General features: G+C 38.6%; 1 protein-coding gene across 3 annotated transcripts in view; it reads left to right on the forward strand.

Moving 5' to 3' along the window:
- LOC136885223 (gastrula zinc finger protein XlCGF7.1) overlaps positions 1-16,392 on the forward strand; it is a 135,212-nt gene that overhangs the window by 88,098 nt on the left and 30,722 nt on the right. For all 3 annotated transcript variants that reach the window (XM_067157665.2, XM_067157664.2, XM_067157667.2), the window contains 2 exons: positions 2,410-2,511; positions 7,576-7,634. In XM_067157665.2, the coding sequence (XP_067013766.2) occupies positions 2,410-2,511; positions 7,576-7,634 (161 nt within the window). The remainder of the gene's footprint in view (positions 1-2,409; positions 2,512-7,575; positions 7,635-16,392) is intronic.

Raw genomic sequence — 16,392 nt, forward strand, 5'->3', positions numbered from 1 at the left:
ACGTTGCCAATATTCCTCCTACAACAATTTATTTAATCCAAGAGCACATTTCTGTAGATGATCCTTTGCATGGTGGAGAAGTAACAATGCAGAATAGACTTGCTCTGCTAGCAAAGAAAACATTGTCTATTCCAGCCCCCAGTGCGACAAGTGGAAGAAATTTCAGTTCAGTTGGTAACCAGATTAGTGCCAAAAGGAGCTCGCTTAACAGAGATAGAGTAACTTATGCTTTCTTGATTCATTCTGTGCTAAAAGAGAAACAATAATGATGAACATTTGGATGGTGTGAAAAATGGTACAAGTTTATGTTCTGTATCTAGTAATGTAGTTACTGAGCTTGATAGCTGAAATCTCTTAAGTGTAGCCAGTATCCAGTATTAGGGAGATAGTGGGTTCCAACCCCACTGTCAGCAACCCTGAAGATGGTTTCCTGTAGTTTCCCATTTTCACACCAGACAAATGCTGGATCTGTACCTTAATTAAGGCCACAGCTACTCATATTCTTTCCTGTCCCATCATCGCCATAAAACCTCTCTGTGTCGGTCCAATGTAAACCTATTTGTAAAAAAAAAAGAAACTAATGATGTAGTTGATTGCACAATGTTTATAGTAAGTTTGTAACTAATTACATTACCTCACTGAAATTGTCATTAAAATATTTGCATAGTGTCCAATATTTTGTAGTCAGCCACTCCCCTTTCCTCGCTCCTTTTAAGTTTGTTCATCATAACTTTGTTGATTCCATCCTTAAGGGCATTATCCATCTTACCTCGGACTACATGCTGCTAGCCGACCCGCTCCAAGACAACCAAGATACAGTCGACCGTATAAGAGTCGAACGAGTGTGAGCAAAGGAACTGGGTGGTTTGCAGACCTCTAATTGCTTACAAATAAACTGTCAGAACTTTGCTAACATGTGAAGGACTATTGTGATTTTTTTCTGGAGGCCTTCTTGAATAGTCCTTGTAATCTTTTCTGGTGTGGTAATCCCAATAGCTGGAACCTTTCTGGAGGGGCACGCAATATTGTTAACACATATATCTTGTTTTATTGTGCTTATCCTTGCTCGAACATACTTGACATACTCTAGTTGGGTTTTATCTTCGCCCTTATTGCTGCAAACTTCTCCAGGATATGATCCTTTATTTGTTCAGAGAGTGTGATGCGGCGCTCTTGATTGAGCTGGAAGGGAGCTTAACTTTCATTCTATCATTGTCTAGCAACTCCCATTAAAAACTGCTTGTAACTCTGATTTTGGCCTCTTAAAACAATAATCACCACCACCACCTCAGATTTTGGGGGGATTTAAGAAACTGAACAGCCTAAGTGCATTGAATTAAGCATAGTTCACCAAATAGAATATTCTTACGTACTCAGTTTTACTGTCTTGCGAAGAAGAGTAAAGTTTTGCCTGATAATGATCTACCCAATCTACTCCCTTCATAAATTTGTTATTAGAAAGAATAAAGATTGGCCTGATTATGTTGGACCCTGTTATCCTATCTAGCTTTCATGTTCACTGCATAGATGCATCATGAATGGTAGTTATCATTCTGAAAACTCGCTTATCCATCCAGACTACAAATAAAACTTCATCTTTCCACATAAAAGTCATCTCACATTTTTACAGATGACAAGAATTGTCCTTCAGCTCACATGGCAAACCACAATTCTTTGTAATAGTTCTAAAAACCCATGCTTTATGCTGCATGATGTTTTCAGCAGTAGTCACAATGTTATAACAGTTCTTGATAAATATAGCACCAAATACTAAGAAAAGGCTTCATGACTGATAATATTGTCTGGTCAAATTTCTTTTCTTCTCCTGTACATTTGTCCAAGTCTCCAAGTTACTCTTTCACTCTGTCAGACCATTCAAACTAAAATACCATATAACTTATTATTAATTTCTCTCAATTATATGTCCTGAATATCAAATGTCCCATGCCATGGGATCATGCCTTCATCTGATAACAGCTAGTGCTTCAGTTTTTATACAGAATGAAACTTCGAGAAAAAAGTCTAACAGTGGTTGAACTTTCTCGATCCTATTGGTAACACCTGTTATCTGACTTCGTCATTGAGTTACAGTTTGTTAAGAATTGGGTTGAAATCTATTTTGGCTCACAGTTTTTGGAAGTATGGTGCTTTCTATTAGGGGATTGGTTTAAAAGTTGTTTTTTGTGACATGTGTGTGCCAAATTGTTTTCATCTCTCATGATGTAGACTACATATAAGTAAGGTACTAAGCTTCCATATTATATACCGTTAAAAAGTCAGTTTGATATTACTTGGCTCGTTTGATCCTTTGCATTATTTTACTAGTAAGGAAAAGTTTTATGAATCATAATATTATGATGTTGGCAGGTATGCACTTGAATTTGAATTTAATTTACCTCTGTTTCTTAGGATCATGGGGTGAAGCTGCTCACTGAAGAACAGACAGATGTGAAGACTGAACCTGAAGATGTATTTTATAAACCATTTATAAAAGAGGAACTTGAAATTCAGGTTAAGTATCTTATACCTCGATAGATTATCTATATTAGATGGTACAGTTTTCCATGTCTGCTGAAATTCATCAGAAGATGATATATGCAATATCTTAACAGAGTCTTCACTACGTGTGGACTGTGATTTGAATCTTTGTTAATGCATATCACACTTCTCTCTTTCAAATTGCTCATGCCCTTTGCCCTATGATTTGAAGAACAGGAGTCTTGTAAAATTCCAAACTTGGTTGCTGTGTTTTAAAGTTGGAAGATTGTAGGTTCAGATCCTTCTTATATATGATTGAGCATTTTTATTCAGTATTTAACATTTCATTGGCATGTACTGTATATTCTGAATGCAACCTGTTTAGCTGGAATTTTATATAGAGTACAATGTGTTCACAAAAGTTAAATGTTCACTAATGTAGAGAAGTTGATTTAGGATTTGGAATATCGTACTATGATGCCAACGTTGACTACAATAAAAATCTTTACTATGTTATTTATGTAATACATTTTTGAAACTTGTACTTATAAATTCTTCCTGAATTTCCTGCTTTTATACGATAAAGACTAGAACCTTCTCTTAGATACACTACAGAATGCCTGGACACATGTAGCCACCAGGTTAACTGGTGGTGCTATGTTGCCATATGACAAGTCTGCCTTTCATCTCCATCACAGCTTCTACCCTTCAAGGTAAAGTTTCCACTAATTTTAGGTAGATGTCTGCAGGTATTTTCTTCTATTCCTTCTGCAACGTAGCAAGCAGGTTTGAAGCCTATGTACGCTCACAGGATATCCCTCTCCGTGCTGTGAAGACATGCTCCATGTAAGAAGTTTGTGTTACTTCTCACTTCTTACATTAAATGGGAATACCTGATTGCACTTTTTTCAACATCTAGAGTAGTTCATTGGATGCACAGTAGGGTCCTCTTTGATGTCAAGTACACTTTGACTGTGATGAAATTAACTGATCAGTATCGATCACATTTCCTGAGTTACGCTGATGACCACAGATGGCAGAAAATGGTAAGACTTAAAGATTGAAATGGCACAATGAATTAATTTGCAGGAGGATTGACTTATAAGATCTGAAGCTTCAAATGTCACACTGCACTGGATGTACATTCTGTTGCAAGTTGTAAATCTCATTATGAAGCCATATTGGAATTCAGAAGAAGAAGTTGTTACAATAATAAAAACCACCTTTCCAATACATAGTAATCCTTTATATTTAGGATAAAACCATTAATAGATATTAAAATTAGGACATGTTTCGCTCATGCTTTGTGAGCATCATCAGCCAGAATAACCCAATTCAAGGTAGGTCAGGGTCCTGATCCTAGTACATATAATGTAAAAACGTCTAAGAATACGACGATAAAACTAATTACAACAATTTAAAAATGATCAGTAAGAGTATAATATGTTTATTAAAACATTTATCCTAAATATAAAGGATTATTCTGTATTGGAAAGATGGTTCTTATTATTGTAACAACTTCTTATTGTACTTTCTGTGTCGAACCACCAGTGTAAAGAGCCAGTGCTGGATGTACATTGTAAGACAAATTGCCTTGACGAGATAATTTATGTATTCCCTTTGTCCAACATACATGCATACATCATCATTATAGACCATTTTGTCTTTCAGCGTTCAGTATCTAAGCCTCTGTGATTTTACTAAATATTGTCACAATCCTCTATTTGCATCTAGTGCTGTGGCCTCAATTAGTTCTATACCTCTTATCTTTACACTGTTAGAAACTGAGTTAAACCATCATTATCTATGACTCCCTCTACTTCTCTTACCCTACATAACAGAGTCCATTACTCTCCTAGGTAACCTATCCTCCATTCGCCTCACATTACCCTATCACCGAAGCTGGTTATGTGTACAGCTTCATCCATCGAGTTCATCTCTAGCTTAGCCCTTATCTCCTTATTCCAAGTACTCTCTTGCCATTGTTCCCACGTGTCTGTACCAGCAGTTATTCTCGCTGCCTTCATGCCTGTTACTTCTAACTTATGAATAATATATCCCAAGTCCACACAGATTTGGCTCCCATAAAGTGAAGTTGGTCTAAAAACTTATCGATTTAAAGAGAGTTTTGTCTGGGAGCTGACCTCCTCCTTTCAGAATACTGGTGACCGCAACTGCGAGCTCATTGAATTAGCTTTACTGCACCTTGATTCAGTCTCGCTTACTATATTACCATCGTGGGAGAACACACATCCTAAACACTTGAAATTATCTACCTGTTCTAGCTTTGTATCAACAATCTGACATTCAGTTCTGCTGAATTTCTTACCTACTGACATCAATTTAATCTTCGAAAGGCTAATTTTTGTACCATACTCATTGCACCTATCTTCAAGTTCCAAGATATCAGACTGGAGGCATTCAGCACAATCTGCAATTAAGACCAAGTCGTCAGCATAGGCCAGACTGCTTACTACATTTCCACCTACCTGAATCCCTCCCTGTCACTTTATACCTGTCAGCAGATGATCCATGTAAACTACAAACAACAAAAGTGAAAGATTACAGCCTTGTCCAACCCCTTTATGTACCCTGAACCACAGACTCATTCTACTATCAACTCTCACTGCAGCCAAATTGTCAATATAAATGCCTTTGATTGATTTTAATAATCTACCCTTGATCCCATAGTCTCTCAGTATGTGAACATCTTGTCTCTTGGTACCCTGTCATATGATTTCTCTAGATTTACGAAACTTAAACACAACTGTCTATTCCTCACGTAGCACTTTTCAGTTACCTGCTGCACATTGTAAATCTGACCCTGACAGCCCCGCTGTGGTCTGAAACCACACTAGTTTTCATCCAACTTCTTCTCGACCACTGATCGCACCCTCTATTCCAAGATGCCAGTGAATACATTGCCTGGTATACTAATCAATGAGATAGCTCAATAGTTGTTACAATCCTTCCTGTTTCCTTGCTTATAGATAGGTGCAGTTACTGCTTTTGTCCAATCTGAAGGTACCTTACAAACACTCCATGCTAATCTTATTACTTTATGAAGCCATTTCTTCCTTGCCTTCCCACTATACTTCACCATTTGGGGTCTAATTTCATCTATCCCTGCTGCTTTATGACATTGGAGTTTATTTACCATCCTTTCCACTTCCTGAAGCGTAATTTCACCAACATCATTTCCCTCCCCCCCATGAGCTCCATTGTTTGCAACACCACCATGAAAATTTACTTTTACGCTGAGAAAAGTTTCAAAATATTCCCTCCACCTATCCAGTGATACCCTGGGATCTATTATGAGTTCACCTGAATTACCCAAAACACTCTTCATTTTCCTTTTTCCCTCCCTTCCTAAGATTCTTTATTACTGTCCAGAAAGGTTTCTCTGCTGCTTGACCTAGCCTTTCCAGATTATTACCAAAATCTTCCCACAACTTCTTTTAGGATTCATTAACTATTTGTTTTGCTCTGTTTCTTTCATCTATGTGCCATTCCCTGTCTGCATCAGCCCTTTGTTTGGAGGCATTTCTGATAAGCCTTCTTTTTATGTTTACAAGCTGCTCTCACTGCATCATTCGACCAAGATATTTGCTTTTTGCCATCTTTATATACAGTTGTTCCTAGTCATTCCTTTGCTGTTTCTACTACAGCAACCCTGTATGTCACTCAATCTCTTTCTATATCCTGAACCTGCTTACTGTCCACTGTTCGGAATGTCTCACTAATTATATCCATGTACTTCTGTCTAATTTCCTTGTCCTGGAGATTTTCTGACCTTATTCATTTGCACACAGATTTTTCACTTTTCTATCCTAGGCCTAGAGATACTTAGTTCAATATGAATCAGATAGTGGTCTGTTTCATCAAAAATTCCCCAGAAAACCTGTACATTCCTAACAGATATCATGAATTTGAAGTCGGTTATGTTATAGTCTATTATGGATAAGGTACCCCTACCCTCCCATTTGTAGCGTTAAATAGCTTTATGTTTGAAGAATGTATTTGTAACTGCTAAACCCATACTAGCACAGAAGTCCAGTTCACGCTTCCCATTCCTATTAGTTTCCATATCTTCACCTCATACCAATCACCCTTTCGTATCCTTTTGTTCTATTTCCAACTCTTGCAATGAAATCGCCCATTACCACTATCCTATCCTTGCTGTTGACCCTTACTACGATGTCACTCAGTGCTGCATAAAACTTGCCAATTTAATTCTCATTTGCACTCTCACATGGTGAATACACTGTTAAAATTCTCATCCTAATTCCTCCAACTGCAAAAACTACCCACATTATTCACTCTTTTACGTGCCCAGCTGAATCTATGTTGCATGCAATAGTATTCCTGATGGACAGCCTCACCCCAGACTCTGCCCTTCCCTTTTTAACACCCATCAAGTACACTTTACAATCTCCTATCTCCTCTTCGTTATCTCTCCTTACTCCTAGCGCATCCAGATGCATCCTCTTTGCTGACTCAGCCAGTTCTACTTTCTTTTTTCCATGAGCCCCATTAATAATGATAGCTCCCCATCAAATTCCATTTCATTCGCCAGGTTGTTCCCAAGGAGTCCCTTGCCTGTCAGATGGGAGTGGGACTCCTTTACTCCCATAGGTCCGAGGATTGCTTAACATGTTGTGAGCTCAGTAAATTCATGAAGCAGGATGCTACCCTACTTGCACACAGTCCAAGTGAGGATCTCTCTAACGAGTTAGGGACCACTGGTGGATTGTATAGTCCTAGCCGCCTGAGCACAAGGTGGGCCATGACTCGGAATATGTCCGAGATACCCACTCCCATTCCGTAGCAACTGGTCTCCCGACTCTCAGGACCACTTACAAGGCCACTCAGCCGTTGCCCATGGTTGATGAACTAGGACGTGACTACAGTAACCACACCACCATTTCCATGGCCTGAAAAGAATTCTATATGAAAATAAATTTTCTCCTCATTTCTTCCTCTTCACAAAATGTCTTGTGCTTACCATGTAATTTTAATTTCATTCTCCCTCCCATTTTGAGTTCTCAAGTGAGTGAATGCTTGTTGATAAATTTCAATCTTCTCTTTATTTTATAGGACATGAAGATTGAAACCAGTGATGAAGAGTATAATGCGAGTGTAGTTCCCTTGAAAAAGTGAGTAATGAGATTCTATGATAATTTCACTTCTAGAAAACAAGTTCTGTAATATTTTTCTTTGACTGTGAATTATTTCATATTTCAATAACACTTACTATTCTAATTTAACAAATTGTTCATTGAGCACTTGAGGGCAAAATTAGTGGAGTGGATTTTGCTATTAGCTACATGTTATTTACTTACTGACAGATTATATATGGCATGCCTCAGGTCATGAAGCCATGGTGTTGTGCCTTACTATCTTATATGTACTTACACTCTGCAAACTACAGTGTCTCAAGTTCCCAATTATATGTCTAATTATTACATTAAACTTAAATAATATGCGAACAAGAGCCTCCGTGGCTCAGACGGCAGCGCGTCGGCCTCTCACCGCTGGATACCGTGGTTCAAATCCCGGTCACTCCATGTGAGATTTGTGCTGGACAAAGCGGAGGCGTGACAGGTTTTTCTCCGGGTACTCCGGTTTTCCCTGTCATCTTTCATTCTAGCAACACACTCCATTCTCATGTCATAGCATCTCTCAAGTCCAAGTAGTGACCCCATCGTACTAATAGCCTATATATGATTCATTCATTTCATTCCTGACCCGGTCAATGACTAGAAAACAGGTTGTAGGTTTTCATTTTTTCATTTTCAATATGTGAACAAATAAATAGATAATGGATACATTTTTGACAGCCTATCATGATTTTGGGAAAAGCATAATTGTGTACTAATTTCATAAGTCATTATACCATCTGCATCATCTCTTTCTACTTGTAAATACTTTTGTACTGTAGTCTATATTGGATGGGAAGCTATTTCTTTTGGAGTTGTTTTTAATGAGAATGACTATTTTTGACTGGTGCAAGCGGTATTTAATGTAGTGAAGAATTCCATGCAGCACAGCACATTGAGTGGGTGGGATAATGCTATAATATAGCAACCATATTATTGGGTTATTTTGTGAAATCACTTGTGCCTAAAACACTTCCCATTTGACTCAAACTATATGTCTCTACAGCCGGAAGGGAATTGTTGGAGTAATTGGTTGCAGGTATGATTGTGTGAACTAACTGGGATTGAATTGGAAAATTCAGTGTCGTAGAGGTTGGTTGACGAGTGTTTGGTTGATGGACTCTTGATATTTGATTGAAAACCATTCTCTCCAACACTTTGTAGAGATGTCAGAGTAGTGGCAGTGGGTGGAAGTTTTTGGGTATGTAAGTTCTTGTTGTGCCATATCTTTGGTATCTGCAGTCTTGGAACACAAGCGTTCATTAAATTTAAAATCCTCTCCATCGTATGAGGCTCAAACATTTTTTGGGATCAAGATATTAGATACAACCAATTTCTTCAGAAACCGGGTCTAGGTTAACAACATTACTTAACGATGGCTAACGCTAATATTTCGGAATGTTTGGAATTCTAAAATTTTCTAGCCACTTACCTAGAGGGCATTATTAACAAATTGTTTAATAACTTATACATTATAGGTCACTCCAAGTTTATTCATTTATGATAGTGCTTATCTGTCTTAAGTAATAGAAACTCATCCATTACTTTAATGCATTAGCATCGTGATCACAATGATTGAGTATGGTTAGTGATAAGGATCATGCAACTTCGAAGTTTGCATTGGAGAGATGATGGGTTCAAAACCCTCCGTGAGTAGCTCTGATGATGGTTTTCCATAGTTTTTCATTTTCTTATCAGACAAATGTACCTTAATTGAGTTCACGGCTACTACTTTCTTAGACCTATCATAACTGTAAACCTACTTTTGTTAGTATGACATGAAATAGTGAGAGGAGCTAAATAAAATTAGTCTCTTGCTGACTAACAACCTTTTTATTCACAATGTTGCAAGTTGTAATGCTGTTCTTACCTTTTGCCACCATATTACCATTTTATGTATCTGCAACTCTGTCCTCATTGGAAAATGACTTCTCTTCACACCTGCCCCAGATTTCTGTACTTGGTTACTTCCTATGATGTACACTTTGCATCAACACCTTCTACTCCATTCTGGAATATTCTCTCTCCGCTCTTTCTCCTTCCGATACATCACATTTTCCCCTTAGGGAAATAGTATAAATTCTCTAAACTCCTTCAGTCCCCTGTCTGTGATATGATGCTTGCTCAAGAGAGGAGAATTACCTCTTGTCCACACTTTTTCGGTGATGTTTCTCATCATTTCTCACCATGACATTTTGTATTGACTGGATTACCATCAGGTAGGGGGAGAGACTTCCTTCAATCAGTCTTGCAAAGCTGGTCCTTCAGAGAATTTTCATTTTAATTATCTGGCTTCAATGTGGTGATATTTAGCCTCTATTTTGATGGAGTAGCTTATGCCCTCATGGCCAGATCCATGCAATATTCCAACTTCATCTGTTTTTCCCTGTTTTCTTCGGCCTTTTTTTCTTGGACTGTTTTAAAAGACATAATTTCAGACTGTGTACCTTTTATGCTCATTGTAGCAGTGATGATCAGTGCTTCAAAGAATATGTGAACTTTTAATGTTTCCCTTTATTCAGTGAACTGTGGAGTTCATCATTTGAATTATTATCAATTTGGCTCTACTGGATGAAGTTAGTGTCATGGCATCACATGTAAATAGTGGCCTTTATTGGTGGTGTATTTTCCTTTAACTGTAGTTGTAATAATATATTTTTGTAACGTATTTTCTTCCCTTGCCCTTTTTTTAATTGAGGAAGGAAATCTACAGACTCAGTATATATGAAGCATAATTTATTCTGTGTGTAGGATTGGTTTTGCATATATCACCTTGCATCTTTGATTTAGGTAATTAGCATAGCTTAGCTGTTGTCAATTACAGTGAGTTTCAGTAATCGGTTGGCTGGCAGGCAAGCCCAGCCTACCTGCCTCCCATTGACTCATCACTTCTCACGCCATGGCGTAGCAACAGGGACAGCACTTCGCTCATCTTCATCTGTGCATGAGACAACAATTAAAATTAAGAAAATAAGAATGAAGTGAATTGACAATTAAGAAAATAAACTCGTACCTTATGACAGGAGATGTTGGAAAAGTTCTCCTGCACCCATTAACATTTCCATTGCCTGCCAAGCTGAGTTCTTTGAAATCCTGACTTCTTGTTCAAGTCAGTCACTATCAAAAACTTCAAAATACCAACTCGGGAAGTGCACTTTTCCTCCAAAATGCGATATCTGTACATTAGGGATTTGTTAGTGGGACTGATGGTTCTCTTCCACTGGTTTATCATGTATAGCATATTGTGGTGCTGGTACTTGTCAGTTTATGAAATGTTCTTCTTGGTTATCAGCAACTAAGTAAGCAAGTTTGAGGTAATCAGATTTGATGTTGACATCTTAACCCTTGATGTTTAAGGTGTAGTATTTTAGTGATCTCTACAATACTAGATGTGGACCATCATACAGTTTCTGTAGAGCTAATTTAGCTCTGTCAACTCGCACGAATACGTGGTTGGATTGTTGAAGGTCCTTATGAATGAATGGTGTGAATCTATTGCTGTGAAATTGTTATAACAGTCTCAACTTGTTCATACTGAGGTGAAGTTTGTTAACAAGTGACGGCAGATCTCAATCTGGTTTTGTATGTTGTTCTGGGAACAAATCTCCCCTTAAACTTATGGGTGTCCCGTGTACGATTTCTGCTACAGAAGATTTAGAGTCTTCTCTAACAATGCTGCACATTCCTTAAATTTCAGTCCATCTTACTGTCATATGCGCTCGGATTGCTTCCTTTAAAGTGTGATAGAGTTGTTCAACATTTCCATTACTCTGAGGGTGATAACTAGTAGTTGGTGGAAGTTTTCATCCACAAATTTTCATCAGTGCTCAGAGAAATTTGAATGAAATTGTTTTCTGTAATCTGTTATTACCTGCATTGGTGTTCATAACATTGTGATCCAAGTTTCTTTCAAAAAAATTGCCAGTTTCTGCCATTATATTTTTAAGTGAAATTGCTTCTGTCCAGTTTGAATATTGGTCTATCTAAGTTGGCCAATTTAAGAAACCATTGACTATTGGCAGGGGTCCAATAATGTTGATGTGGACAGTCTTCAACCGCTCATCATCTAGAGGAAAACATCCCATTGGAGATTTTGTATGCCTTGATATCTTTCTTTTTCGGTAGGCTAGACAACTTCTTGCACTCATTGTAACATCCTTCTTCATATTCTTCTGTATAAACGTTGATGGGATCAGTTTTACAGTTGCTCTCTTTGCTGGATGTAACAAACTGTGATAGTGTTATAATATAGGCAGCTTGTATATTTCAGGAATATGTGGACGAATGGTAGCTTCTCAAATGTGTATGTGTATGTTGGGTATTCAGCTCGAAACCTAGTTTGATCCTCTACAGCTCCACCAACAGCTGTCATAGATAGTCTAGGTGTCACTGAAGAGGTATACTAGTGAAGTGAGGAGTGAAGTAGTCTCCTGTTGCTTTCCTCACTGAGTCAGAAGTTGCTATTGCATATCAGTCTGCCAAGCCCACTGAATTGCATGCACCAACTGACCCTATGAGCGATATTTTCTCTCCTTTTTTTTTTTTTTTTTTTTGCTTTACGTCGCGCTGACATAGATACATCTTATGGTGACGATGGGATAGCAAAGGCCTAAGAAGTGGAAGGAAGTGGCCGTGGCCTTAATTAAGGTACAGCCCCGGCATTTGCCTGGTGTGAAAATGGGAAACCAAGGAAAACCATCTTTAGGGCTGCCAACAGTGGTGCTCGAACCCACTATCTCCCGATTACTGGATACTGGCCACACTTAAGAGCGATGTTTTCACACCATTCTTAACAGGGACTGGCTGCATAAGGAATGGCATTACTGGCTTTGCTCATACCTCGGTCACTTTCATATTGTCAAAGCCAAGGATGAGACTGAGACAGGTCAGTGAAAGTAACAAATTTATTCTAGCCCATACCAGAAGACATAGTGCACTGTAAATTCTACATCCTGCCAGCAAAGAGCTTAAACGTAGAAAATTGAGGTCATCATCCTTTGACTGAGCTGTGTCGATTTCGTTATAATTAGAGGAACCTGTTTATGACGGAAATGTTTGCCTAATTTTGTTATTTCCTAAAAGTTATTTTGGTATATTTCTCACTATTTTTATTTTATGTTATCAAAATTTTGCTAAATTTCATTTCCACTTTTCAGTAATAAAGTTAAACTAAAAGATAGTTCATAGCATATTTGGAGTAAAACATCATATTTTACTTTTTACGTATGTGTAAGAAAAAATTAGGATCCTGCTTCTATTGAAAATGTATTCTACCTGTATCAAAACATGGATGTTTGGGAAAATTCCATCCTGGCTCTTTAATAAGTAAGGCCTAGGCTACATACATAATTTATACATCAGTCTGTAAAAGGCAGAGATACCTTAAATCAGGATATAGGCACTTTGTAGAAGCTGCAGCGAAGGCTTTATGGATCCCAGTCGGTAATATAGTGTCTTGACAGAAGAACAGCTCTGATTCCCAACAGTATGGAAGAAGAGTGGCAATTATATTAATATATTTACCTGTTCTACCTGAACTATAAACTGGATCCCTAAACACTGTGTATGATTGAAGATATCCTGATGTTGAAAGTTCTCATAGGGTGGGAATTTGCTTTATTAGATGAGAGACTTAGCCATTATCTAAATCAACTTACATGTTATGTTTCTTAGATCAAAGAGTGATTCCATATAATGTCATCAATCAATTTTCGATATTGCTAAAAGTTCAAATAGTTTCACATTTTGACCCAAGCTGGTAAAATTTCAGAATGTCATGTTTTTCGAAAAACAGGCACCTCTGATCATAATCTGTAAGTCCAAATTCCTCTGTTCTTGAGAGATGATTTTTGACTAGCTTAATTTTTTCTGAAATATGACGTAAATCAGTTGTGAACTGAGAGATGAACTGTAAATATCTTAATTGCCTTGATGAAGATTTCTCATTTGCGTTTGTTTTTACAATCCTTGTTGGGGTCGGGTATGAGGTGAGATGAATCTATTGTGGCAGGTTTTTGTGACCGGATGACCTTCCTGACGGCAACCTCATCGCAGGAGTTACTGAGATGAAATGAATAATGCGATATATGATAGTAGGAAGGGAGAGGGTGAAGCCTGATGCCGGCACATAGCCTACTCCTGTCGAATAGCACCAAGGGGTCTGCTCAAGGCTTAACAAGCTGCCTCTGTGGATCAGCGGTAGAGTGTCGGCCTCCGGATCCCAAGATAGCGGGTTCAAACCCGGCAGAGGTAGTCGGATTTTTGAAGGGCGGAAAAAAAGTCCATTCGACACTCCATGTCGTACGATGTCGGCATGTAAAAGATCTCTGGTGACACATTTGGTGTTTACCCGACAAAATTCATTAAAAATCTCAGCCATAGACGCCCAAGAGAGTTTCGGTTTACTCGGTCTGCCATCTAGTGGTGGCCTAGAGTAAAACGGAACGTCGAAATTGACGAGCAGACAGCCAGATGGCGTCAAATTGAAATGTCTGCACATGGTAGCTGAGGCCATACGATTATTATTATTATTATTATTATTATAAGGCTTAACAACTCCATCCGATGGACGAATCACCATCAACAACATCCTATGCCCTTACTCTGTATGAGCCCTGTGGAGAAGTTTGGAAATTAATCCAGGCTTTTGGTACACAATCTAGTGATTAGAAATTGAATAATGCCATCTCCCCTGCCCTGCCAGCCAACATTCTGATGGTGTAATTGTTTTTGACCGACGCGACTTGAACCGGCTAACCACCATGTCAGACCATTTAAACTTCAGTGCCCTAACGATCGTGGCCACCAGATGGGCTGGTCTACCTTATAATAGGTATTTAGAACATTTGATGACGGGATATATACTGAGAAGCTCACAATCATTTGTTGAGTAATTCTTTTTAGTGTTACTGAATTTCACTGAAAAGAAACCTACAGGCTTCCGGTTGTGTCCTTCTCGTGATCATAGTGCAACTTCAGCCGTGACATCTGAGGCATTGACAAATAATGCAGTTTCCTTTTCAACAGCGGGATAAATGAATAGCGCAGCATTAGCTAACTTTTCTGTACATTGTTCGAACTGGGCAGTAGTCCCTTCCATCCAGTAGATTTCCCTTTTATCTTTCTTCTTTGCTCCCTTTAGAATGGCATTCGACATGCCTGGCTTGTGGCTGCATTCTTGATGAAATGTCACTAGAAGTTAATCATTCCTAAGAAGGTACGTAGTTCTTGAACTGTCTGATGGTGGTGATAGTTTTAAACACACTGACTTTCTCCGGATTTGGTTTTGTATCTTTGGGTGTGATTAGATGTCCAAGGAATATAACTTCTTTCACACCAAAGAGAAATTTACTGGCATTTATCTTTAGGCTTGATTTGCTCAATCATTCAAAAATCAAAACTCATGTGTTCCACATGCTCCTCTGAGGATTCTGAAGCAACAAACATGTCATTGGTATAGGTAAAACAGAAGTTTAGTTCATTTAACACCTTATTTATGAATCTGTGAAATGAAGATGGGGCATTACGAAGTCCAAAAGTAAAAAATTGAATTCATGCATTTAAATGGTGCCATGATTGCCGGTTTTCCTTTGTGTTCTTCTGCCAGCAGAATTTTATACTATGTCTATTGTATGTGTATGGTTAGTCCTCAGCCCGATGACTGGTTGGATCCTCAACAGCTCCAACATCATTTGTCATGGATGGCCTAGGCATCACTGAAGAGGCTTACTAGGAAAATGAGGATTGAGATAGTTTCCCATTGCTTTCCTCACTGAGCCAGAAGTTGCTATTATCATTCTGCCAAGCCCACTGAAATGCATGCAGCTACTGACCCTATGAGCAACATTTTCACACCATTCACAGCAAGGACTGGCTGCAGAAGGAGTGGCATTACTAGCATCGCACATACCTGAGTCACTTTCATTTTGTCAAAGCCAAGGATAAAGCTGAGACAGATCAACGAAAGTAACAAAATTGCTGTAATCCATACGAGAAGACATAGTGCACTGTAAACACTAGGTCGTGCCAGCAAAGGCAGCGGTAGACTTCCTGGCATGTAAAAGAACTCCTGCAGGACAAAATTCTGGCACCTTACCGTCTTCAAAAACCATCAGAGTAGTTAAACATGGTGTTGTGAACAGAAGCAAATACTTGCAAAAACGTGAAATTAATTTTAATTTTATTGATTCACCAGTTTACAAGTATTCATTCACTTAAATTGCTCTGAAACTAAAAGTTGTTCTCACTGGTGGGCATGAAAATTAATTATGCACACTATTTACAATGATGCTGTAACGTGCTCCCTGAAATCGCAAGAAAACATTCTTCTTTACCTGCTCAACACTCTCGTACAACCGCCATCTTTGCCTCCCAGCTACCTACTAAGCATAGTTGAGTTTCCATCGGCTTCTCTGACATCTGACTAGTGACGACATTGAACTTTCTTGAAGCTGCTCCATGCTTCCACTGTTTGAGAACATTCCATCTGTCCTCCTATAAATATGCAAATTTTTTCCCTCTCGAGTCAGTCCGGCTTTGATAGTGGTCTGGTGTGGAGGGCCTTTGGCAGATGTGCGCGTCTTGAGCACGTTCCTTTTAATTCTGACCAAGTTGAATTGTTCATAGTGTGACAGTGGGTGAGCCAAGTGTTACGTTTATTTCAAGCATTGAACACTGGTAGCTTGTCTGCCGGGCTGAGTGGCTCAGACGGTTAAGGCGCTGGCCTTCTAACTCAACTTGGCAGGTTCGATCCTGG

The sequence above is a fragment of the Anabrus simplex genome, chromosome 14 (assembly GCF_040414725.1).
Source record: "Anabrus simplex isolate iqAnaSimp1 chromosome 14, ASM4041472v1, whole genome shotgun sequence".
Lineage (NCBI taxonomy): Eukaryota > Metazoa > Arthropoda > Insecta > Orthoptera > Tettigoniidae > Anabrus > Anabrus simplex.